At 48.7% G+C, this 27,376-nt stretch overlaps 1 protein-coding gene across 1 annotated transcript; it reads left to right on the top strand.

The window, feature by feature from the left end:
• The first annotated feature begins 268 nt into the window (after nucleotides 1–268).
• On the top strand, nucleotides 269–11,510 carry LOC144168498 (uncharacterized). The gene is made up of 5 exons (XM_077697468.1): nucleotides 269–601; nucleotides 1,382–1,601; nucleotides 2,293–2,683; nucleotides 4,492–4,829; nucleotides 6,177–11,510. Exons 1-5 carry the CDS (start codon nucleotides 320–322, stop codon nucleotides 7,610–7,612), a joined length of 2,667 nt encoding a protein of 888 aa, XP_077553594.1. The 5' UTR covers nucleotides 269–319; the 3' UTR covers nucleotides 7,613–11,510.
• Nucleotides 11,511–27,376: the final 15,866 nt, after the last annotated feature.

Genomic DNA, 27,376 nt, shown 5'->3' with positions numbered 1-27,376 from the left:
CCCCAGGATAGTAAAACACTGCAAGAACACCGCTTGTGGGAATCGTTAAATGTACGAGGCGTCGTTTTGACATAAACCCTTATTTCAAGATTATAACGAGCTACAGTGAACCAAGTAAACCGTGCGTCTTGTTACTCTTCCGTTGATGCCTTCTTTCTTTTTCTCTCTGTCTTTTCTCCTCTTTTCTTGGCTTGGATTTTTCCTGTGGCGTGTACTCGGCTGGCAGGACTAAGCTCTTCGTTTGAGTTTCGGTTTTTTTTTTTTTTTTTACACCGCTCGCAACAACGCCACATGTGGGTTTGGTTGCCCCTCACTGACCATGCCCCGAAACTGTGCCCAGGCTTCGTGCGGGACGGAACCGCCGTGGGAAGGCAAGGGCATGTCCCTGCCGGAGCCCCCGAGCGACCTGCCTCGCCTGGTGGGCGTCGAAGTGGCCTGCGGCAAGCGCCACATGCGCGTCCAGCTACAGTTCAGCGCGCCCTTCCACGGCATCGTCTTCTCCAAGGGACACCACGGACAGCCGGACTGCGTCTACGTCGGGCCCAAATCGGGCATCCAGGCGGCCAACTTCGACGTCTTCTACGATCGATGCGGCACCAAGGTACGCACAAAGTGCACGGTGCATAAGTTCTCACCGTTACCACATTTCCAGTCCATGACAGCTTTTTATAGGGTACCACACGGGATATGGCAGTCATACACAATCCGATCACAGACTTGGTCTTCCTGTCCTGGTAGTTAACAGCTACCGGCGCTCATCATTCTCTCATGTTACCATTCGTTGATACCATCATAATGTAATCATAGTTAATGCTATTAAGTGTCGTCGTGGAACAGATATAAAAAAATCCAGGACCATCTCCACTAACGTGAAAGCTGGGGAGGGGCGAAGCATGCAGTGTAGAAGTGTATACGCTTGGCGCCTTGGCGTTTTTTCCAACGGAGATGAAACCGTTGGGTGGTAGAGGTATACAGCTTTGCTGTAAAAGTTTCTTGTCTTTTGAGCACGAAGCTCTCTAGCGCGAGGCGTCAACGAGTGTCCCGATGTTTTTTTTTTTTTTTAGCCCGCGTTACGTTCTGGCGCGAGGCGTAAACGAGTTTCCCGGTGTTTTAGTACCTTGACTACATGAGACGGCGATTATGACGACGATTACGATGACGACGACGACAGGAGACGCCAACAGTCCCAGCGCCTACGGGGCTTCGCCCCTAAAACCCACCACATACTTGATTTTCCGCATTTTTTTATTGCGAACGCGCTTGGATGCGTTTTCGTTGCAGTGCCGTTGTAAAACTTATTTCGTGAAAACTCGCGCTTGGCGAATATTGAGCACACACCGATTCCTTTCTCGTGTCGCGCGACCTTGCTCATCTCTCGCAGCCGGACCACCACGGCAGCTTCTACGAGAACACAATTGTGGTCCAGTATGGGGTGGACATCATCGAGGCGTGGGACGAGGCCAAAAGGCTCCGCTGCGAGTGGCATGACGCCTACGAGAAGTCCGCACTGCGCACTCCATCCATCCAGCTGGCGGACCTGGACGTCCAGGAGCTCAACTTCCAGGGCGACAGCGTCGGGTGCTGGATGGAGATACAAGAAGGCGAGTACCCTAGATGCCGCATTTGCCTTGCCCTGATGGCTCGACTTACGGATAGCGCTAGAACTACACAGCTTGAAAGGCGGCGCATTTGTTTGAGAATTGAGAAAAAGCACTAAACTTGCAGCATTCTGAACCAAATAGTTTTTGTTTCGTAGAATGCAGATTTCAACGCAACATAACATGTGCATCAACTTAACATGTGTTGAACTGGAGGATAATTCCACTAACCTACATTTTTGTTCTCTGGTGGCGAATAATACCTTGCAGATGCCTGTAGAGTATTACCCTATGAACAGTGAAACATCGCTGACAGAGTTTGCGTGCTTGTACGTGTGTGCGCGTGTGAGTGTGTGCGTGATTGCGTGTGGTCGCAAGCTGGAGTTTATAACCAACAGTGCATTTCGATTGCATTTGAATTTCTCAGAAATACGTCGTTTGGAACTGAAGCGCAGTTTGTTAATACTAAAGAACCGTTTAGGTGTTGCTGCCTGGGGTGGCTGAACGTAAGTTTTCGTGCTTATTCGGGAATTTTCAGATCAGGTTCTGTATTGCGCACATAAACATGCTCAAACACAGCTAACCATGTTCCTTATTTTCTTCTTTTCCTAGCGATAATACAGTGCTTGCACGCTAGTTTTAAGCTAAATCCACTCTTAACATCATCCCCCTAACTCCGCAACGCGTGCCGCAGGCAAGGGCCCGTGGGCGAAGCAGGTGTCGAGCATCGTGCCTCTGGGCAGCCCACTGACCATGGTGATCGCCATCAACGACCGCGACAAGCAGTTCGACATGCGCGTCAAGTCGTGCGTGGCCCACGACGGCCTGCGCGGCCCGATCCAGCTGACGGACGACCGGGGCTGCGTTCTGCGGCCCAAGATGCTCACGGCCTTCATGAAGGTGCGCGACTTCAGCGGCCGCGCCAGCGTCGTGGCCTTCTCGCACTTCTACGCCTTCAAGTTCCCCGACACAATCGAGGTGCAGATCCAGTGCGTGGTCGAGATCTGCCGGCACGGATGCCCCGACGACTGTCCCGCACACGAGAACCACCTGACGGCGCAGGCACGTATTCTAGCCACAAATAAGTATTGTGGCGACAGTGTATACCTAATTGAATTCGCATTACTACTCATCTACCCTGGTGTAAGAGCCAGTGGCGCTACCTCAGTACATATTGTGTAATGGGACCAGTGTTACACACTATAACCGGGTACAAGTTAAGAATCGCAACAGCTCATGTAGTGTATCACTCCGCCGAGGCGACGGACCGAGATGTCAACGCGCGTGCGCGCGCGTTTTGAAACGAGATTGAGCTTAATGCGTAACATCGTCTTCCTTTTCACGCATAGTTCTTATGTCATCGCTGCAGGAATTTATAAGCAGATTAAGTGCAAGAAATCATGGAAACGACTCGTATTACGTTCGGAATGCTCGCAGTAATGCACTTTTTGCGCCGCGCGGAGTAACAGCCGACTGTGAAGATGAGGCTCAGGGGAAACTGGCGTTGCCGTTCTTAAGTTGTCCCCGAGTATAGGATTTACTGTTCACTGGCCATACTGTCTACTAGCCATACTTCATACTAGCCACACCGGGCACTAGTCGTACTGTATACTAGCCACGCCGTACACTACTAGCCATAGTAGTTACTAGCCCATACTGGGCACTACCCATACAGGACACAGTGGCGCAGTAGAGATTTGGGTGCCATATCGACAATCATAACGCCTAGCACACCCGTCCTGTACTTGAACCCACTTAAACACAACCAGTGGTTTGATATATGCAGCTATAGACCTTCCATAAATTATTAGAACAAGGTACAAAAAGCACAAGAAAACTTCAATTTTGTAAAGCAGCCTTTGATCCCAATACCCGGGAAAAGCTTCCTCACATCCCTCAAACTGCCTTCTCTTTGTCCTTCTCCACGCCTTCCACGTCCTTCAAGGGTTTGTGGCAATTGCGGGGCATGTTGGCGAAAAGGTCCTGCAGGGCCTTCCTTGCCAAGACAACTCGCGTTTAGGCGGAGCGGTCGCTCGGGGTCTCAGCAATGAGTTAGTTTACCACATCTGTTAGAAAGAACATTAAAACAATATCGGTTGGATTAATAAATGCATCAGGAGGACATTTTCGGTTCCAAGAAGTGTAGTGATTGCCAGACGTGACTGCTTGAGTATATATGCTAAATTGACAGAATGCAACTGCGGGCAGTTTAATTGATTACGACGATATTGTATTTGAATACTGTCCCTTTATGTTTTAGAAAATTCTAATGTTTAGTAAACTCATAACTTCGATACCTGAATTCCAGACCAGCACTATAGAGTAATTATCATGGATATATGCAAAACCTTCCAGTAAGCCTAAAAAAAGTATAGCATTTCCTTCCCTTTTACTTTGTTTTAAATGCTTTGAGTCACATTTTCATAAATAGCCTAGAAATGTTCAGTAACCATGCAATCACTCATAATGGCCCAGAATTTCTTTGGTGTTGCTTGTAGTTTCGCAACGCTCTCGGTGATGCGACGGCAAGGCTTGCCTGCTAGGCAGCGCACCTTCATCTTATTGGCCGTCCACAAATGACGGGCCAAGGTCACTGCACAATCGGGCATAGACCGGCGGCTGCGCACAGCAGCGCTGCGATGCAGTTGTGTGCGCGTTCACTGTGCACTCTCGGCGCGATAACCGGGCTATCGCTCAACATACTTGGTTTAACCGCCTTCAACGACAAAATTTCTTTTTCTCGCATCGAATTCCAGTAGCCCCGCAGCCACCGTAAAACCCCACTCCTTCTTTCCGCCACCCGCAAGCCAATTGAGCATCTGAAATTCAGAGTTAACAACGACGTTCCACAACAACGATGTGACCAATTGTTTTGACCGCACGCATAACTCAGCCGATTAATCGCACGTGTGCAGAGTGGTGGCGGCGGAGGTGACGTGCCGGCTCCCGACGACCTCCACCGGCAGGCCGAGCGACCCCACCAGGGGCCACACTACGCCGCCTCGCCGTCCCAGCAGGAGGGGAAGGTGGAGCATCCTCCGACTCCGCACCAGCAGCGTGAACCCCAGCGGGAGGCCGGGGTGGCCGCCGGAAGCGCGCTGCACTCTGTCAAGCAGCAGTACCCGAAAGGGCAGCAGCAGAACAGCGTCACCCAGCCGCCTCCTCCTCAGCGCCAGACCATTCCGTTCGGCCTGCCGCTTCTCTCGGTTAACATCCTGCCTGACCACTACTGTGAGAACCAGCCTTTGCTCTCTAAGGCAGAACGAAAAATGCGGGGAGAACGAGAGAGGTATATAGGGAAGCCTTTAAGGCGTTATCAATGTTTCATGGAACGCGTGATGTATGAAGAAGTTGTCTTGAAGAACACATAATAGGACAGAAAAGTGGAGCGCGAGGAGCGCGCCGGGAAAGGGGAACAGAGCTGACAGACGAGTTCGAAGGGTGGATCTGAGAAGGGGTGACGCGCCGGGAAATCTGGGGAACACCAACGGCAAAGGAGTGCAATACGAGCCGTCTTGAGGGGGGAATGTACACCGACGAAAGCAATTAGGTGGCTCCCGGCAAGGGCGTATACACCGGGGGGGGGGGGGGGGGGTGTTCGGTGTCATGGCACCCCCCGAAACTTATGCATGCAGAATAATGACTTATTATTTGAGTCTCCGGTGCAGCCTCTCCGCATTTTATTTTATTTTCACGGTGGCGCATAACGCCCCGAGAAATATATTTCTGGCTGCGCCACTGCCTCTTGGCGATGGCGAGCGAGTGGAACGGGCTTTGGAGGGTCCTGTTCAGTCGGCTGGTCAAGTGGTGACGGGACTGGCCGCGCAATGTTCAACAGCAGATGAGCAGAACGTCCAACCTGGCTTTCTTCATAGTTTTAAAAAGTTCTCAGCATCCCTTGGGCACGGGGGCAGTAATACCGAACTGCGGGGTTTAGTGTAAAGAATTGAATGTCCATAAAAACTTGCATTTATACGTCTGTCAGGAAATTAGCCCTGTGAGTTGGCATGATATTTCTCTTCGGTTAACATCTAACTGATGCACTGGGTTTTTTTTTTTTTTTCGTTTTAGGTTCGGTAACGCGGAATGTTTATAGGCTGCTGATAGAAATGATTTGCGGCATGAGATACGCGTGGCTAGGAGCCATTTTGTGTACTCTAGAGGGTAAAATGTCGCCTGCGACCGTACAAAACATCTCATTTTACATTGTATTAATTAGACTTTTTTTTAAATCTCCAAGCTAACCATTAAAAGTCGATGCTCAGCATGTGCCGCTGACATTGCACTGATGACCGGCACAGGCCCGAACAGGCGATAGCGTCTTCAAACACTAAAATATTGACTACCAATTGCACAGCTATTTGCTCGTGAAAGCGATGTGATTGGCAGGTACTGCTCATAACGTGGGTTTCTGTGACCAGACATCGGTCAATAACGAACGCTTCTTGCGTATATGACTCAGTAGATTGCCTATGGTAAATTCCTAAAGCAGTGCGAACCCCGGAAGCGTGCACGCAAAAATTCTCTCACTCATCTCACAAATACTACATTCTCGTTTTTTTCTCTTCCCCTTCCCAGTTCCACCGGCACCACCTGGCGTTCACGTGGCTGAGTTGCAACCACAAAACGTCGCCTCACTGCACCGGCCACCACCGCAGCTTTCGTTTCCGCCCTTGGACCCCAACTTGCACGCCATGCCTCGGCGACCATCCTACGAGGCGGCCAACGAGCCGGTACTACCGGAAAACCCGGTTACGGACGCCATCACGGACCCACCGCAGTTCTTCACGACGCTTTCAATGCGGCAAGAAACTATGCACGGTAACACAGAAAAGGGGGCTGAGCAGAGCGTCCAACACGAATCATCGGAGAGGCCTTCAGAGCAGCCCACGTCTAGCTCACCGCCAAAGGACAGAGCCACCGCTCGGCCGCTCTACTACGAGGCACCCAAGTCCTCGGGCGCACAGCCTTCTCGCACCGAGCAGCACGTTCCCACTACCAAACGTACACATGGTGAAGAAAATAACGACTATGATGAAACCAAAACGGCTCCAGATACAACAGTTACGGTGACGACGACGACGCCCGCTGCACAAACGTATCCGTCATCGATCGCGTCTCGAGATGGAATCAACACGCAACCGCCAGCGCATCCTTACCTGAACCGGGATAGATACCCAGCTCAGAACGGTGACGTCGCTGAGGGGAACCGCATTCACGCACCAATGGGCCCAGTTTTCGCTAATCCTGTGTTTTTCTCCTACGCCCCCAATCCTTCCAGAGCTCCACCCCAGGTGCCGGAAGGTGCTGGCGAGGCAGACGGCAATGCGTCCGGTGGAGGCAAGTTCAGCGCCATCAGACCACGCCCTCCGGCACAGTCCGGCGCATCCGCTGAGCAGTACCAGCCTCCGAGACCATACTACCCTTACCCGATGCCCCCATTCGGCCCTGGCACCGCCACCCCGGACTTCCTGCAAGACAGAGTGGACCATGTCACCGAAACGGAATCGGCGCCTCCCGCTACCACGACCGAACCTCATCCGACCACTGCGGAGACAAATACCGCCGAGGTGCCTGCGACCACAACGACCACAGATCCAACGCACGTCCACAAGGTTCCAATCCAGGCCTCCATAGTGCTCACTAGCGGTCGTTTCCCGAGTGGTCCGCGCTCGCTCAAGACGAAGCGTAACGCCGTCGGACCGTCCGATCAGCTGGGCGTCCGCGGCACGCTGAGGGTCATCGCCGGCGTCGACTTGGCCTTCCTACCCAACGTGACCCGGGACAACGCGGCCATCTTCACCGGTCGCTATGAAGAGATCATATACGGCGTCTGCCTGCCGGCAACGGGCTTGGCCGCCAGCCTGGGCGTCTTCGTGCTGCTCATCCTCTGCATCACGTGCATAGCGGCCTACCTGTACTACGTGCTGCGGACGTACGAGGCCAAGTCGAAGCAGTCGTTCATCCTCCGAAGGTTTATGTCCACGTACAGAAACAGGAAGATGAAACACTGAGACCTCGCCTTACGTATACGCCCGCTTTGTTGCGGGAGCACACGTGGTGACGTTAAACGAAAGCCACTGAACAATCTCAGGAAGGAAACGGCCCTCTCGCGAAAGCTGTCTACTGTGCATCGGGTTGTTGGACAATTTACCGAAGGCAGTTACGCGTCCAGAACCCATTCGTCTGAGCAACGGCTGCGAGACATTGAAATATAAGAGTTGCCGCTGTTCAGACTCGCGGGGATCCGTGCGGTGGACAATCATGAGCCCGTGTTCAGGAAGTGCAGAGGTGCCGAGTGCTCCGCGAACTCAGAGTACCAAACTTGCTACTTTATCCCTGAAAGATTTATAGTACCGAGAAAAGGTTCACAGCGTTGTGACTGTTGTAAGTTCCTTTGGTGGTTGCGACCATTGCAAGTGGTTTATTTATCTTGACAGTTGCTATTTGTGCCTTGCAGATACCCCACAGACGCGATACGTGTTCGCCTTTGGACGCCGATAAGCATGCCGGTGGCAATACTGTTCGGGCCTGTGCAGCACCACGGAACGTGGTGGCAGTTTCCCGGGTTCACCATTCATAGCATGTTGAGCGTCGGAGACGCGAACGCAATTGCTTCTGAAATTGCTAAATAGCAAGTCGTGAAAACCGGTTTGTAATCTTAGTGCTGTAAAGGCATTGACGTTACTACTGATGCGAAGAAGGGAAACCGGAAGTAAACGGCTGGTTTGTGCAGGCGCTTTTTTCCTTCTAAACTTCCGAGGTCGTGAGTCATCCTCAGAACAACCGTCCCTATTAGCGTCTCCTACACCATTGCCGTGCCGTGGGCCAAAGTGCATTCACAAGTGACTGGCAAGACTGCGGAATTCCGGCATAGTCCCTGGCAAACTGTGTGGCTGCGTCTTCCAAAACTTTGGGGGTCTGCATTTGTGCGACATGGCGTGTGCGTCTTGTTTTGTTTTTTTTACCCTGTATATGTGATGGGTGAAGAACACATTTGAGTTTCGCTTCTAGTGACGTGAAGTCAAAACACGCAGCTGAATGTCTTCCTCGTGTCGTTTTTGTGCCTCTTAATTGTTTAATCATCAGGCATCAGGACTGCGTCAACCCAATACATGCAATGGACATTTCCGAAACCGGGACCTCAAGCGCGTCAAGCCAGCCGACGCCAGCACCGGCGAGTTCTGGAGGTTTTGTTCGGTCGGCTGTGCGTGTGTTTGTTTCGAACTGAAAGACGGTCGCGCTCCCGTGGCATTCACGCTGTGGCTGCTGCAGCTTCATGACTGTATCAAGGATTGCTTGCAATCTATGCGAGTGACATGAAAGCCTGTCCGCGACGTTGATAGGTTGGGCAAAGACATGATCGAGTGCCATGTCGGCGTGTCCTCTTTATAAATAAGCCAAGAAAGGTCGTTCTATTGCATTATGTATTAACAGGCATGACTGACTTACACGTATGTGCTTTGTTTATCCCCATTATTTATTTAATTTCAGCTGGGACGTCCCGAAAGTCAACCTTTTTCTCAAGGCATAATTGCTGTAGCCGGGGACTTTCTAATGCGAATAACCAGTGATTGATTGATTGATTGAAGCGCGTGTTCACTTTACCTTCTGTCACCCTAGAGGGATTGAGAGGCTAGAGTCTAGATTGTAGCCGAGAAGAAGATCGCAGTGCGAGAGCCCTTTTGCTCTAGTCTAAGAATCTTCACCAAATCTCGAGCAGCCACTTGTCCATGTTTTCTTCTTCCTTATTGGTTGGCGTGAGATTTTCGGGACTACTTTATGGCATGCAAACTTTTAAGATCCTGCTTCTTTCTGCGTGTAGTATGGTATGCTCGTATATACCGGCATGGTTTCCGGCATGACAACCGCTTCGCGGTATTCTTCTTCTTCTTCTTCTTTTTGCTGATATGAGTGGTCGTCTCTCACGGATGAAGCCGGTGTGGATGCAAGGGAGTAATAGACAAGACTAACATTACACATAGCTCTGTTAGCCAACATGCGTTTTAAACTGAAAAAGCACCCGAAATAACGAAGGGGAAAGAAATAGGCGCCATAGACATATATACACGCGCTCGCAAAAGCCAAGCAGTTTGAAGCAGAGCAGGGCGCTCAAATTAATGTTGTTCGGCAAAAAACGAGAACCGGGTGGCAACAAATGGGCTGTTTCACATCTGGCTGCTCACCATGCGCGTAAAGCGCTGTGCAACTGGACTCTGAGTAAGATCGACAAACCTATTCCAGATAGTCTGAACAGAAACTCGTTCGTAACATGTTCCCTTTGAGTTTGAGGCCGATTCGCAAGGCAAGCGGATACACACCTGATACGTGTTTTGCGCAGTCGTTTCCTTTCTTCAGATTCGGTGCAAGTGTTTTACAAAATTCGAGGCTATTTCTCGATACTTTTTGTCCAACAATACGAAGGAAAAATACACTTCCTTGAAAATCGATTGGCGTTCGAATGATAGAGCGTGTGAATGGGCCTACGCGGACTTGTGTTTTAAGCGGGCGAGATTCCGTTCCCTCGTGGGTACAAACCCGGCCTTTTCTGTGCGAACCCAGCGCCATCTGCTGCTTCGCTTGTAACACTCCTTTTATTCTTTTATGCAGCTGCGATTTTTTTTAGTGTTAAATGTTCTCTTAGCTCAATTCTGCGCATTGTTTTCGTAAATATAAGTGGTTTGGTATCTCTTAGGTCAGTTTAGAGGTGGGGCACTGCATATCAACACGTTTAGTTAACGTTTACACCACAAAGAAAATGCCGTGCTTGTACCAATCTTATAACGCAATATCGCTTCAAGCGGACAGGCCATTCCGACTTTGTAAGATAGATGCTGTCTGTCCTTCTGTCGTCTTTTGTGGGCATGAGCATGCGTTGTCAAAGTGCAGTTTGTCAGACATAAAAGTGTCTCCTTAGCTAACATTTTTCCCTATTGGACCTTTTTCCAGCAGCGCTCTGCGCACGCGCTACTCTCGCTCCCAGCGACCGATTCGCCATTCGTGGGGGCAAAATGTAAACAAAACGACGCCATATTGGATTAGCCAATTGCGAACGCCGAGCCAGCTAAGTGCTGCTCCGACTTCTGAGCCGTGAAAGCGGCCGACAGGTAGGCGCTACGGCTGCCATCGAAAAATTTATTTGCCACCAAAGCCATGCGTGGCGCGTGGGACGGCTTCCTCAACTGCGCAGATCAGGCGGAAAAAGAAGGGGCGTGATTCTCTATAATCCCCCAAGTGTGGTTCGGGCGGCCGCCGCAAGAGGGCTACGCTACTGGAAAAAGGTCCATTGTCAACCGTTCACACTTAAACGTGCCCATGTAGAAGCGTGAACTGAGCAATCGTAAGCCTGTGCTGTTGGTATAACAATGCTGTAACTAAATAATGTTGCCATATTGCAAGAAATAGTGAACTATATTATTCAGCTCATGACGAAAAACTTTTCAAAACCTCTTTAAAGATCTACTGTCGAGCAGAAAGTGAGTTTCCTGAATTATAAAAACTCTAAAGACAAAATACGGTTTTCGTCGCCGCTCCGGTTGCATGGAAGGTCCTGGTTGCGTGATAGCGGGCATGTGACACGGTTGAAATCCCCACCGAAGGATGCCTTTTGATGTCAGAAACCACCAACTCCGAGGGCCCTGAAATGTATCGTCACACCACAGCGATTCTATAAGCACACAAAACGAGCCCTCGTAGAATGAACTCGGAGCGCTATGCATGCTGTGTGCATTGTCGTTCCAACTGTTCGGTTGTTTCTTTGTCGCATGAGGGTAGCCTATGTTGTGTTACTTTGAGCCACAACCTCGTCCTCTGTTTACTGCTGAGGGCTGCAGACCTTACGAACGTTTCATTTTTTGCCTGAAGCGTCTACACGATTTCCGAGAAGGTTATTAAAGAGATTTAAGTCCCATACTTGCTGTTTCCGCTTTGAATTTTTTCCTCCAATTTTCGCCATTCTACCGGCTCACTTGGTGACCTCGAGTGGTGTGATGACGACATTCTCGTATAATCCCAGAGCATGGGTACTTGTATTTGCCGAATACGTCGTCAATGCGCCAATCATTATCTTCTTCTACAAGCATGTGTGTCCCTTTTCAGGTGATTGGAACGGGCACTCGTTCCAGCTTATCTAGGCGAGCTCCCTATTTTTTCCCGCTGCACGCCTCATCTCGACGGCTACTTCCCCAACTCCATTCGACAATGGTTCGCGAAAGTGCAGCTTTTATCAACCAATAAAGAAACAAGAGGCACCGGTGTCAGGATATGAGCAGAGCGGCCGTGCATGCACACCCTGTTTCTTTCCTTCGAGCCCCGAAATCATCTGAACAGAGACCAGGAGACACATCTAGTAACTAATACGTTCATTTTGTAACTGAAAAGCTGAGCATAGCTCACAGTTTCAGCAACGCCGCACGAAAATACAAATCCCCGGGCCGTTCATTGCGGATAAAACGGTCGAATGCGAAAGCCACAGCCGCCAGAATCGACATGCACGTCGTCAGAGCGCGATAGCCAGCAGCCAGAGCCAAAGCCCAGCGTGTTAATCAAGTATTTAGCCAGTTCGTGGCACTGTTACACACAGCCTCCGTAACTCACAAGGCGGCGTATGCACATTTGTGGGTTAACACGGCGTGGAGCTAACTGCGAATTAATGCGCAGGGGCAAGATCAGTTATGCGCCAACACAAGGAAGACTCGAGGACGGCGTCACCATAAAACTATTCCGGGATAGCTCCGGCCCTGCAGGTCTGGTCTACCCTCCGGTAGTGCCGAAAACGATACATGTCTACCGATAACGGCATTGCCCAAGTATCCGGTAGATTCGGAGCTCCACCGAGCACTTTGTCCGCGTTCGGCGTGCGAGGGTTCAAGTGTCGTCGAACGCATCCAGCAGCCACCCAGACAACTGAAGAGTGAAGGCCCTTCAGCTCTTATTTTTATCTCTCCATGCTTTTGAAGAAAATGAAGGGTTTCCGTACTCCCAAAAACCGGCTATACAGACGAAAAGCCGAATTCGGCCGGGGAGCTACCTTTTACTCAACCCCTTTCTTTGGGGCCCGTTTTTGCCGCTAGGTTTTTCTTTCAGCAACTATGGCGGGAATGCATCGCTTCTTTCGAAATCCCTCACTGCCACTTTTTTCGAAAGCAAATTCGAAACCAAACTGTTGTGTACTATTAGTATGCTAGCGCTGGTACCCGGCAAAGACGGGCCTCGCACATATTGAGAACACCGTACAAACACGTAATTTACCACAATCCAGATTCGCCCCTTTAGGTGTTGATTACTAGAAATCTTGTGGAACAGTTTTTAGACGTTCGTATGGCTTATCTATTTTACCAAAGATTAGTTCGATGTCTGAATGAACCGCGACATACTAAAGAGTTTCTGAAAAAAAAAAAAACGTTTTAACCCTCCTCAAACCCTTAAGGGGTGTATTCTTTTAAAGCCAGCCATTTTAAAGCCAGTTCCTATGGCATGATGGCAAATTTCAAGGTTCAGCGGTTCAACATATCACCTTTTATTATTTTCCCCGTCCACCCTTCACAATCTTAGGTCATCAGTCCCTACCATCGACTTTGCAGGCCACAAAAGCCCTTATACGTTTTTGAAGGGAACGAGTTTACACGAACCACTGCGCCTAAACGGGACTATACTCGATTACAACTTAAGAACGGCAACGACTGCGACGATGATGATTGATGATTGATAGTGGTATCCCCTTTGTAGGGGGGTGATGACGTGTCATCTTACAAAAAATAAACTAATATACCTATGTTTTACACTCTTCGTTTAATACTAGCGCTGCTCTTTGGGCAGGAGGAGGAGGAGGAGAAAACTTTATTGAACAGTGAGATCGAGCTGGCAAGTGGGCGGGGTCCTCAGTCCAGGACTCCGTTGGTGCGGCCTGCCGTCTTCGCCATTTCAGCGAGCCAAAGCTGCTTACTTAGATCCGAGCTGGCAAGTTCACTCTCCCACTGCCCGTATGTAGGATTGGGTATTGGTGCAACGTCTGGATTTATTTATTTATTTATTTATTTATTTATTTATTTATTTATTTATTTATTTATTTATTTATTTATTTATTCAGCCAAGCAGGTGTTTGCCTCCTTGTGGGACTTCGCTCTCGCTACTGGCGTTCATCTCAGAATGTAAAGTTTTCCCGAATTGACACCACCCTCCCCACCCACCCCCACATAGGCCGAGTCGCCATCCTTGTGTCAATAAAGTTTCATTTATTTATTCATTTATTCATTTATTTATTTATTTACACAATACTGCAGGCCAAGTAAATGGTCCCAGCAGGACGGGCAAGACAAAAAAGAATGCACACGCCCATACAATGCAGTATACTATGCAATCAAAACAATGGGTAATGCCCAAACCATATGGAAGAGCGTCGCCGGGCGGCCGCAGTGCCTGCACAGGGTAGTTTAATGTGGGGTGAATGGTGTGTAGCCGCGTGGGGTGTGGAAATGTGTTAGTTTGAAGCCGTTGAAGGGTGGCTTGTTGTTCCTTCGTTAATTTTTCTTCCGGTGGCGGGAAGGTCGTCGTGTGAGCATGTAGTGTTGGGTAATGTCATTGTATGTAATAAGTGAGTGTCTGGTCCTCTCGACGTCCTCTTGCGATGCCCGGCGAGCAAGATCTCGGGCGTGAGCGTGAGCCGCTGCATTGCCGCGAAGGGATGAGTGGGCAGGCGTCCAAATGATTTTCATTGCTCTTTCAGGAGGGTTTTGGGCTAGGATGCGTAGAGCTTTCGTGGAAATCCTTCCGGTTATGTACTTTCGACACGCCGCTTTCGAGTCTGTGATAATGATCTTGGCTTGAGTCTGGGTTATGGCTAATGCGAGCGCCGCTTCTTCCGCTTCGAGGATGGTAGCCCATGGCGAAGGGTGATACCAGTAATAAGACCAGTGGGGGTAGCGACATCCGCTGTTTTGGTATTTGCACGTGCGCAGTCCGCTGCGTATGTGAATACTGTTGTTTTTGAGTGACAGTACAGCCTTTCAAGGGTTTGTGCCCTGGCTGTTCTTCTGCCTTCATGGTGCTGAGGTGTCATATTTCTTGGCAGGGCAGCAATTTTTAGCTTCGATCTAATTTCCAGTGCTATATCTTTGGCAGTCTCCATTTCCATTAAAGGGGCGTATCCCGGGTTCCTGAGTACTTTCCGGCCTGTCGGGGTGGTGCTTAGTCGCGCTTTCTGGGCGTTCAGGTGCGTCTCTGTAAGCTTGTCTATGTTATGGTGCACATCAAACGAGACGTAGAAGTGCTTGTTGAAAGTCCGAGGGCTTGTTTAAAGGCCTTTCGTGTAATGGTGTTGATCTCCCGCATTTCTGCGGCCAGAAGGGTGGCGTAGGGGGCGACGTACGTAATTCGTGAAATGACGAAAGCTTGAACAAGACTCATCATGTCCTGTTCCTTCATTCCGTGTTTTTGACTGGCAATGCGACGGAGCATCCTGACGATCTGAGCGGTCGACGAGTCCAATTTCCGGATTAGTTGCGTCTTCTTACAATTTTCCTGGCAGGTCATTCCAAAAACTTTGATGTTTCGAGTGGGAGAAATCTTGATGCCATCCAACACGACGTGAATGTCTGTGGTGGGATCCCGGTGGCGTTTTTGAACCAAGAAAAACTCCGATTTGTGATGCGCGCAGGTGAGAAAAGGCAGGCGGTATCACGCATTCATAGCAATCTCCTTTCAAAACTCGCGCGCTTGTTGACGTCTGGGTCCGTCGCTTAGGCGGAGTGATGCCGCACATGATCTATTGCCGTTCTTAACTTGTTTTCGAGTACATACCAGAATTTTGCCGAGTCGGCCATTTTTTGACGACCGGTGCGCCATCTGGCGGGCATTTCTTGTGGACTGCGTCGCGAGCAGACGACGCCGCAGTCACACGCTGCAGTGTTGTTCCGTGCCGCGCGTGCATGTCAGACGTCCCAGCGACATCAAAAATCGGCAAGTGTCATTTATTCGGTATCTCAGCAGCGCGAAGTTCAACAGTGCTTAAAGGAGAACGTTCAAAACATCCGAGAGCTGTCACGTTCGCCCATGAATTCCGTTCTCAACCCGCTAAGGCGGCGTGCCACCCTACGCACGCTTTGTCCTCACGGGGGTTGCCTGTGAGGCTACGTTTCGCCGCGCCAGCAAGACTCCCGACTTTTAAATGCAGAGCATTTCTTTAACTCACATGTAGCGTCCGCCGTGCGTCCGCAACAGCTCAGCGCGCAGGCGCGCCCTCTCGCCCACTCCTCCTCTCCCGCATCACGCTACCCTCCTCGCTCTCAACAACAGGTCCGCACCACTCCCCCTACACTATATAAAAAAATAATACTTATCGACGCCTGGTTTCGATCCCACGACCCTGCGGGAGGAACGCAAGGTACATGGTGCTCTACCCATTGCGCCACAAAGCCGACACAGAATGAAAGGCTACGAACGCGCCTTTTTATCACCAATCGATGTTTGTTTTCTTAATTCTGGGCAGGTTGAAGTAATTGCCTTTACTTTCGATGTAAAGAATCTACTCGTCCGGCCGTCACTACGCCGTTGTTGGCTGCAACAACAATCACCGTAAGCGCAAAGTGCTCATACAAGAAACGTGCGAAGTGCACCACGACAAAAGAAGTGTCTGCATGTGCGGAGTCTATTCGGTGCACAAATTTCCTGCGTCGCTTGAGTGCCGCCGCGAATGAGTTGTCGCGCTGAATCGGAAAGATTTCGAACCTAGCAAATTTGAGAGGGCAAGTATACGGTCGTGCGCTGATTTTCGAAGCGCTGTTTATTCACCCTCATGCTCAATCCTTATCGCACATTTCTGTGCTCTGGAGGCATTCTCTGTTCATTTTATTGACGGCGAGCCAACAATAATCAACCCAACACATATATGCTGCAGCACGGGTACGCGAAAAAGGCGAGCCGAAAGCGAAATAGCGTCGCGGTGGCGGAGCACGCCCGGTCGTGCCGGCAATTAAATTGCTGTTGGCGGTTCCCACCCGCCGCTGAAACGCAAAAGTTCTTTGGAACATGTTATGCATGTTACACATGTTTATAAGCATGTTATGCGGCGGCAGATATTGTTAAAACATTTTATTTTTATGAGCATGCAACGTCTACGACCTGCACAGGCAAATCGAATATATCATGGCCTGGTTGAAGAACCGACTGACATTCGCGCACTGGCAGCAGGATGCCATGCTTATAAATTTGCCCTACCGTGCGATCAGAGGCATTAGTTGAATGTACCAAAATACTGACTTCTGAGCGTGCGTGGCATGACATTCGCAGCTTCGCAGGAGGCCTATTTGCCGCCGCATAACACTCTTTCCCGCTATACAAACACAGGAGCAAAATATAAGGTACACCAAGATTTCACGGCCGTTTGCTTGCTCAAAAGAACTTTTGCGTTTCAGCGGTGGGTGGGAACCGCCAACAGCAATTTAATTACCGACTCGACCGGGCGTGCTCCGCCACCGCGACGCTACTATTTCGCTTTCGGCTCGCCTTTTTCGCGTACCCATGCTGCAGCATATACGTGTCGGGTTCATTTTTGTTGGATTCCCGTCAATAAAATGAACAGGGAATTCCCTGCTGCCGCGGCGAAACGTAGCCTCACACGCAACCCCCGTGAGGACAAAGCGTGCGTAGGGTGACATGCGCGCCTCAGCGGGTCGAGAACGGAATTTATGGGCAAACTTCACAGCTCTCGGACGCTTTGAGCGTTCTCCTTTAAGCACTGTTGAACTTCTCGCTGCTGACATATCGAATAAATGACACTTACCGATTTTTGATGTCGCTGGGACGTCTGACATGCACGCACGGCACGGAACAACAGCGTGTGACTGCGGCGTCGTCTGCTCGCAACGCAGTCCCCAAGAAAGGCCCGCCAGATGGCGCACCGGTCTTCAAAAAATGGCGGCGCCCAGTGCACAGTGGAAATTCTTGTCTCGCTTCCTTTTCGCTTGCCCTCTCCTTTACCCCCTGAACCCCACTCCCAAAGTGCAGGGTATTCAACCGGCGTCTACACGTGGTTAGCCTCCCGGCTTTTCCGCCCATTTTCCTTCTTCTCCTCCAAGTTATTGGAGGGATTTAATTTCTAAAGTCCTGCTCACTTTTTGAAATCTCTATAGCGCATAATCCTTTGACTGTTTGCTTGTGCACTTGGATGGCTAACATTTGTCAGCAGAAACCGATCCGGTGTAACCACAAGCCGAATATATATTGAGGACTCCACAAAAACACCCAACTTCCTCCAGATCCACCGTCACCCCATAAAGGTTGAAATCCTAAACCAACTCTATAGACATTTTCACATTTTAGACATTTCTACGTTACAAAAACACTTAGAAATCTCAACGGGCAAGCAAGATAATTAGGAATTTGTGAAAATACAAATTCTTCCTTATACCCCTCTAAATGCTTAACTACCAAAAATCCAGCCTTAGGGTGCTCTACGTCATGATAGAAATATACTCCCGAAATTTCAAGTCTATCTCCAGCAGTTTCGGCTGAGCGTTGTTGATTAACTCAATCAGTCGATGCGGTACTTCTTTTTCAATATAAATTAATATTAGTTCTGTAACTCCATGCGAGATGGCGCTGCTATCGGTGACGTGATCCATACCAGTGCAGTGTGCAAAAAACAGAACGAAATCGTCCACGTCGGCGTTCGTGCATCGGCGCGTTTGTCTGCATAGTGTTAGAAACCCCCCGCGTTACGACACCACACAGACGTCACCCGGGTTTGTATTTTCACTTTATAGGAACTCACCGTACAACGTTGATTGAAGAATCTCGACTGGTGAAAATCAATGTCACTATTCCCCGCTCTCCTGCCTCAGCCAGTCTGAGTGCGCAAACCATTGGCGTACGCAGGGGCCTCCCCCGAAATTCCTGATCTGAAAATTCTAAAATCTCAAAATTTTAAAATGTAAAAATCTGAAGTCTGAAAACATCTCAAAACTTTTGAAATTCATTTTCTGGGGGGAGGCATGGAAGCAGACAAGGCCACTAACTTTGCCTATCATCGAATAATGATTTTTGTGCCTCATGTTGTGAATTAATCATGTACAGCTTCAATGTAGGCCCTCAATACGACAATTAGCCATTTTGCAATTTCCCTGAGGTAAAAAATTGACAAAACAAGCGGAAAATTGTGTAGAGTATGTCATCATCCCGAAGTTTCTTTTTTTGTAATTTAAAAAAAATTGCTTTTTTTCGTATTTTTTTATTTTTTTGTTGTTTTTACTTGTTCGTCCTTTCATGTTGTACCCCCTTCCCACTTTCGCCTCGTTTTTTCCCTGAATGAATCCATGCGTACGCTACTGGCACAAACAATCCATCATTATCCGGGGGGGAATCAGTCGCGGGATTTGCTTGGTCGCTAAATGCGGTTTCAGTGGCACAAGCTATCTCTGTTGAAGCGGACGTGGTGGCATTATCTGTCATTAACATGTTTATCACTTCAACATGCGTGGTTATCTCAGTTAAGCCACCAAGACAGGACTAAATGAAACATTTCTCAGAAAATCTAGGAGAAATTAATTACACGGAGAGATGAGTAAAAGTAAAAAGTAAAGACGACCAAAAGTTATTGCCACATATGCTGCCGAACGAATTCTGTAAAGCATAATACAAAAATGGAAAAGAAAAATGCTCGTGTCAACATCCTTATTTGGCAGCTCCGGTCAAAAAAAAATTCATGTGTTAACGAGATTGTGCACTGTATTCGAGCCTTTAGGAACTTCACTGTACACGATAAGCATTATTTCGCTATTTACACATGAGCATGTTTCGGGTTAATTGCCACGCACATACGATTTTCCATCCACTTCACGCGCCCTATGGCAGTTTTAACATGTGCGCAAGTCAGCACCCCCCCGAACAGGCGACAGCTGATAAGGCGGAACAGGAAGGGCAAGACTGTCAGCTGACAACGCTAAGCAGCAGCTTTTTCATCACACGTCAATGCATGTAGAAGCAGTCAAAGGGCACCCATGCAGTGCTATCACAACTGTCCATATTCATAAAATAGTGCGTCCACAGCCAACCGTTTTAAAGGGACACTGAAGTGAATTTGTCAAGCTCCCGTTTTTGCTTGCACTGCGTAGACTGGCTCAAATTAGCACACTTTTCATCGTTTATCCGGTTGACAAATCGGTAATTATTTTACAAAGCGCGAAAGAAGAAAAACTACCATGCGCGGTTTGCGGCGGCCGCACCAACTAAGGCTGTGACGTTGAGAGGAGGGGCGCCGTGATTGGACGATGCCCAAGGTTAGCAATCACACAAGTTTCGGTTTCGGTTCTGTAAAACATAACCAATGGCTTTGTTGGATGGGCATTCTCAATATCTCAGTAATCATCGTACCGCGCTTCTGCCATGTTGTCGGCTGTAAAATGCACAAGATAAGCCTCCCAGGACGGCTTGTAGTCGTAGCATTCACTAGCCGAGACCTACGCAGTGCATGAACGCCCTCCGCGTACCCGCAGACGCCCAAATGTCATGCGCTTTTCCCCCATATTTGGAGCTTGCCTCCCTCATGCCTGTATCGTAAAAAGCGTGTTCGCACCAGGCCAAGGGTCTGTTCATTCTGGCCTGTGCCCACTGCCTGCAAGCAGTCGGTGCTTATGGCAACAGCACGCCAACGAGAACTCGCTAGCGCGCCAGTGCCAGCCTGCGCGCGTTTTGTGAACTAGTTCGTGTAGCCATGAACGTTGCGGCGCCAAAAAAGGTGAACTCAATATAGAAAACATCGGCGGAAAACAAAAAAGTTAACTTACAAAAAAAAAAGCACGTACCTGCGGGGATTCGAACTCGTGACTCGCAAAACATTTGCGGTGAATTCCGAGCGCCCCAGACCGCTAGGCCACGGAGCGGGACGCGAATGTTTTTCTAATATAGGGTATATATTGTACAACCGGTTTACACTTTTATTTAGTTTTGGCATTTCAAGCCGCTTAGGTGACTATTTGTTGTACTGCGATCGTGCAGTAAGCGTCGCCCGAGTTTCCATAGTAGCTCACGTCTAGCAATTGCATTTCGTAGACGGAAAAGCGTTCGCAGATGCGTAGTCGTGCTGCTGACCGCTGTGCTTGTTCGCCCAGCGCAAAAAAGTGCTTCCCGCGCCCTAGTTTTACGCTGTACGGTAAAAATATCAGTTGATTTTATTTGCTTAGTACCTATATTGACTTCGCTGACTCTTCTCCCGCCTTCAAGAGGCCTTATATTTTCCTACTGGCGTACCAGTCAGCGAAGCGTCGCATGTGCAGCGCTTGTGTGAAGCGACCTTGACTTGGAGCTAGATACAGTGTACAAACAAACCAAGTAAAGAAAGGCACATTCTTCCATTCACAAACGTGTCCTGGCTTCGTTTCAACTAAGCGAACGAATTGCGACCAAGCAATTTTTTTTTTAACCTCCTTGATTGCGACGACCCGCCGGCGGCCGGCGGACGAAACGCTGGGCCGACTGACTCTGTCGGCCGGGGAGCCGTGCAGTAGCGCAGCCGTGGCGCAGCCAATTGCCAGCTCATCCCCTCCTGACGTCACACGAAAACGCCACAGAAAATGGGCGAGCGTAAAGAGAGGAGGACAGCGTTTTCGAATTAGTTTTTCTACTAAATAAAATCGCGTAAACGCGCCTAGAGTGGTCGAAACATGGCCTGGGGACTCCGGACTACAATTTGCGCGAGTAATCCCGCAATGTTTACATATCACTTCAGTGTCCCTTTAATGTAGCTGGAAAGGAAAGCTTTCAAAACAATTGTAGACGCATAGTAACTACATACAAAATTGTGTCATATTTCATTATGCCACAGCCATTACGTTTTTATGCTGTAAGAAAGTACGTAGAAATAGGAAAAACTAAAGCCGTCGGACAGTTTCAAGTTGGACGAAAAGCGCGAACAGGAAACTAGGCGAGGCAATCAAAATAGCGCGTGAACCATTTTAGCGCGATTTTCCCTGAATAAGTAATCACTGAAGGTAGTGTTACGAATCGGCCCGCGCCGCCGTACTTTCCAGCATCACTCCTCGGCTTTGCGGCGAAGCCACTGCGTGCGCTTTTCAGCCATCAGGCGCCACCATGTCGGTAAATAATACTTTCACGTCTCGACAAGCCCGGGCCAGACGCCTCGCTTTTAACGCGTTTCAAACTTCGACGGTTGCCGGCCCGGCGAGGCACGTCTCAACGCGTTTCAAGGACACAGGGGCCCCGTCGATCGCAGCGGAGTCCTCCTCTCTCCCCTCTCCCGGACTCAACGTGCGCCGAGGCTACCGACTGTCACGAACTCTGGAAAGAGCGTTGTATGTGTCTGTGAACTGCGTAGCGTGCGCATAATGTAGAGGGAAGGCTGTTTTGACCGTTACCGCTTTTGGGTATAAATAGAGCTGCCCAAGCGCTGTAATCCATTTCCTGTTAGAGCAGCGAATTCATGCTGTCGCTCTGCTCGAGTCCAGTATTGTAACCTCGCCCGTCGGGGCATTGTTTTTTTTTTTTTTTGGCTTCGGCTCACCTCTCGCTATGACGTAAACAGTTACGTTAGCCTACGGCTTCTTCACGGCTGCAACAGCGGCTGGCCGCTCGCATCATACACGCTACCACTCGTATGTCGGAGGCCACGGAGCTCGGATCGGTGCCCCCACTCGGTCGCAACTACTGGTGTCAGCGCTGGGATGACACGGTTGCAACAGTATGCACACACATACCTAGTCGGGTCGGACGTTAAGTCCCCATCCACAGCAATACTTTAAAAAATAGTTAAATTCGACTTCAAGCCACACCGGCGCTCGCCGATATATATATATATATATATATATATATATATATATATATATATATATATATATATATATATATATTGTCACGGGACGTGGCGGACAATCCCCGTGGCGCCATGGCCCACCACCAAGGATGATGACGACAAAGAGCTGTGTGGGCGGCGCAGCCAAGCTGTGCTGGTTATGGCTGCCTGTAAATAGTCTTGTAAATACATCGCTTCATCGCCTCATGGTTCATGTCATCTGCCGCCACGTAACATTTGGTGGAGAGTGCGGGTTCGTCATCCCCATCCTGGTCCTAGCATCGCACCGCATCGGCATGGACGTTGCCTCCAGGGATAACGAAGCCGCGCCGGGCAGCCCCAGCCCAGCCGATCGAGACCACCAAACGACGATGTCCCCCGCCTCGTATCCCCAGCCCGAAAGACCCAAGTGACGACCAGCCGAGATCAGCAGTGCCCAGATAAGCCGAAGATGGATCCCCCCGCCCTTCCGTCCGACGTGGCCTCAGGACCTTTGGCGCTTCGTCGCGGCTGAAGCCGTTGCTGTTGCTGGGCCAGGCGTCATCAACACCATCATCGTCATCCGTGGCGGCAAGCAATTCGTCTGCATTTCTCATCGCACACTCATCCGCATTCAGTCGCCAACCTGTGTCGGCGTCGACCGGGACGGTCGTCCTCGACCGGCGGGGTGATGTCACGGGACGTGGCGGGCAATCCCCGTGGCGCCATGGCCCACCACCAAGGATGATGACGACAAAGAGCTGTGTGCGCGGCGCAGCCAAGCTGTGCTGGTTATGGCTGCCTGTAAATAGTCTTGTAAATACATCGCTTCATCGCCTCATGGTTCATGTCAGCTGCCGCCACGTGACAATATATATATATATATATATATATATATATATATATATATATATATATATATATAGAAATAAGGATTGGCAGTCAAGAAGACCTCGGAAAGCAAAGGGGAGGTTGTGGTAGGCCATTGAAACAGATCAAGAATTTGGAAAGAAAGAAAGAAAGCGAAGAAAAAAGGTTATCGCACCAGACCGGTATTCTGGAGGTCGTGGGTTCGGATCCCACCTGGCGGGCATTTTTTCTTCGCTTTCTTTCTTTCTTTCCAAATTCTTGATCTGTTTCAATGGCCTACCACAACCTCCCCTTTGCTTTCCGAGGTCTTCTGGACTGCCAATCCTTATTTCTGTGTTATTTCTTCGAGTCCCTCATTTCCTATTCTGATTCGCTATATATATATATATATATATATATATATATATATATATATATATATATATATACACGAACGGACACCAAGAAGGTTACGCGTCGGCGAGAAACGCGTTCTAAAAGGCAAACAATGGCGAATGGCGTCACCGGTTCAACATGGCCGTGCCCAGGGTGCCGCCCGGCAAACGGTCTTTTTGGGGGGTACGACTAACCGTATATGGTACTGACGCTTTCTGCGCCTACTCACTCTGTCTTTTGAGGTTGCAAATGTAGGTTACGTAAAACCTAAAATGAGAGATTCATAACTATGTACAACCTTATGTTTCTACGACAGGTCACTTGAACACGATTTCATTTAAATTCAATCTATAAGCTCAAACAGAGGCACAGTCAACATATTAGTCCCGGCCAATCCTCCGTGTGAACACGTGCCAAAAACTTCGAAGGCATCATCTTCATAGTCGTCGTAGCCAAATCACAGTCTATTTTAGAATGTATACTGTATACTGGGTGGCTTTTTCAAAACGAAGCCAACTTCTACATTTCTTTACGAATTTGAAGGAGGAGGCGAGGCGAGGCGCTATCTATCGCGTATTGGGGACCTATTCTCGACTACATAAATTCACCGTAGATTCGCCATGTTTTTGCGTAAGCAAAACGTAAGCAATCAGTGGCGTGTGAACGTATAGCTATTACGACATTATATGGGATTTGACGCGTAGCTTATAAATATCACAAACAAGCTATGAAATATTGCGCATAAAACATATAAAAACACTTAACATGTATTATAAAAATTACGGCGGCAGCTGAGGCTACCAAGAGAAACACGTTTTTTAGGGTAAGAATTGACGTCAACTGTGACCACAAAGCGATCAAGTAACGTTGATCCAAAGCTACGAAAGCGAGCGAAGGCGTGTGTACAACATCACAATCACACGATCTTTCTTGCCCAATATATTTATTTCTTTCAATCGCTTTTAGTAACATGGTTGAGCCTGCTTCGATGCAACGTTTGTTGCGTACCACCACCACGTTGTCGCCTGCTGCTGTTACAAGTTTATGCTGTTACAATCAGCTCAGTAATGAATAAAAGTTAAAACGGCTAGTTTTTCTTGTTATTTTTCTATTGAATTCGATCATGTGACCCACCAGCTTACCAGGAGGAGTGTGTACAAATACTATACGTTGGGCATAGAGTGTAATAACACTTCGGGTTCTTTGTAATTGAGAGGCTAGTATTAACTCTATGGCTTGTACTGCCCTCTTATGTTGCTGTTACGCCAATCAAATAATTGCTATTTTATTCCCAAACAAAACAAAAACAAAATACAACACCTTATTTTTATATCCCGTTATTGCTGACTTGTAAAGAGCAAAAACTATTATTTATTTCGCTAGAAAACAATTTTAAAACGCGCGTACTTGCGAAACTGCGCATGCTGAAAATTCACGGAGATTTCACGGCGCCGAAGGTCAGTGCAATTTTTTGCCCCATGGAGGGAAAAAAAGTTAGGAGACGGCATGGTGTCATGCAGTATATTAAATCCGTTCTTCGGCTTTACTATCGCCTTATCTTATTCTTTTTCATGAGGGAACAAAGAAGCTCTTCTTGGCCAATCGCCCTGAGTGGGTATGCTCCTTTTTTATGGGCCATCATCATCATCATCATCATCATCATCCTTCGCAAACCCACCTCCGTTGACAGCGCTCCCTCGCTGTTTCTCTTTCCCGAGCCGCCGGAGTCGGCCCAGTATGTGGTCATGCACGTGACCCACGATACTTTTTGTAGTGTAGCTACACTGGTCGAGATTGAGCAGTTTCAACTAGAATACTTGGCGAAGAGCATGCGATTGGATTGGATTTGGCTTGGCTTGGCTTGGATTGGGTTTGATTTGGATTGGATTAAATTGGATTGTATTGGAAATCCAATCCACTTGTAGTACGGGTGTGTAGATAATTGGGTCTCCACATTCGCCAGTCTGCGCATTCCAGAAGAGTGACGTCATAGCCGCGGCAGACGCCCTGGCGCCGGCGCGTGCCCAGCTGTCGGCTCCGTTGCGCAGTAGCCAAGTCTGTCACTGCGCCGGAGCCCCTTGATATCCGTTTCGCGTGGCTCCTGGAGAGCCGTGCTGCTAATGCGGGTGGAGCAGTGACTGGACTGGACTGGATTGGAAATCGTTTTAGCAGCAGTAAGCATGATAATCAACTAATCCTAGACAACCAGGAAACCTAAGAATAACCAGCTGAACCTTAGCTCACGCTACGTATATCCTGGCATAGCCGAGCTAAGCCACTGCTAATTTTTTGTAGCTTCATGCCGGCGTTTGTTCGGTTGGAGCCGGTGCGCTATCACACGGCGGGGTTACGTTGCACAGCGACGCCTGCGCCGGCTTCGAATTTAATTTTCATGACCAGGCTTCACGCTGCTCCAGTGGCGCTGTCTCCGAACTTTTTTCTTCCTACATGTTTATTTTACGGCGACGGCAGCCGCCATTTTCACGCTGTTGCGTAACATCACGTCACTTTTACGCAGGCTGAAGCTCCCAATGTTCCCGCCAACTGTTTATATTACGTCACGTCTTCTGAGCCAATCCCAGAGATGATGTGACCTAGATCATGCTAGGTGCCATATTGTTGTTTAATAGCAAAGACAGGCCTACCTTTTCATGCATGCCGCATTTCGTCTAGTTTTTCATTGCCGGACAAAAATTATCCGCTTTCAGTAGAGAGAATATAGACAAACTTCAGAATTGGTGCCAGTAAACCACAGAGTTTCTTACTGTATACACTAGAGAGGAAACTGGCGCTATAGCGTCTATGCGGCTCATATCAAGGACGTCTGTTACAGTAAACTAGAATATGGACCGCCATAATACCGTGCGCTCGCCTTAGTTTCATCAGTGGCTTGGATTGAAACGTTGTAGTGGACGTATATTCGATCATAGTTTCACAAAAAAAGAATGGTGTGCTATTATATAAGTGGAAAATAAAACAGGCTGTTTAAAGCTAAGGAAAAAGGATGTAAAGAGTATTTTTGCTTGGACGGTTGTGCCTACCATTCTGCAGGCCAAGCTGGTTGTTAACAACAACGTTAATATTTTGGGCGAAACTCATTAGAGACTCTTACTTTATTAGTTTTATCGTTATTTCAAATAATAACTTGTTTGAAGAGCTTGGAAATGTTTTGAGCGTGCCTACGAAAACATCGCCTTCGTGGTGAACCGGTGCACCGACCGTCAGCCACAGTTTAACAAAACTTGTTGCTGAACGAGTTGGTTCATACTTGAAGAAAAAAGAAAACGTGGCGTTAAACAGTCGTGGACGAAGAAAAGATAGGATGGATACAGGCGCCCGTATATGTCGTATCGTGTCTTCGTCAAAATACGTTGAATGTTTTTTCCCCCGTCAGCTACAACTACGAAAGCTAAACTACGAGCGTGCCTACGAAAACGTCGTCTTCGTATAGTAAACCGGTGCACCGACCGTCAGCTATGACCCCATTCTCGAGTGCACAAATTTGCAATGAATTCGCCATGGGATTTTTTTTTTGCGTAAGCATGACGTAAGCAATCAGTGACGTGATGCACGTATAGCTATGAGGCTATGACGACATGCAGTGTAATTTGACGCTTCACTCACAAAGATCCCAACCAAAGCATCAAATATTGCGCATAAAAATATAAAAAAGACTTGGCATATGTACTATAAAAATTAAGACGGTAGCTGAGGCTGGAAAGAGAAACACTTTTCTGCAGGTCAAAATTGGCGT

The sequence above is a fragment of the Haemaphysalis longicornis genome, unplaced genomic scaffold (genome assembly GCF_048455015.1).
Source record: "Haemaphysalis longicornis isolate Haplotype H1 unplaced genomic scaffold, Haemaphysalis longicornis Haplotype H1 scaffold_2, whole genome shotgun sequence".
Lineage (NCBI taxonomy): Eukaryota > Metazoa > Arthropoda > Arachnida > Ixodida > Ixodidae > Haemaphysalis > Haemaphysalis longicornis.
Note: the sequence above shows the minus strand (reverse complement) of the source record. Positions and strands in the feature narration are given on the sequence as shown.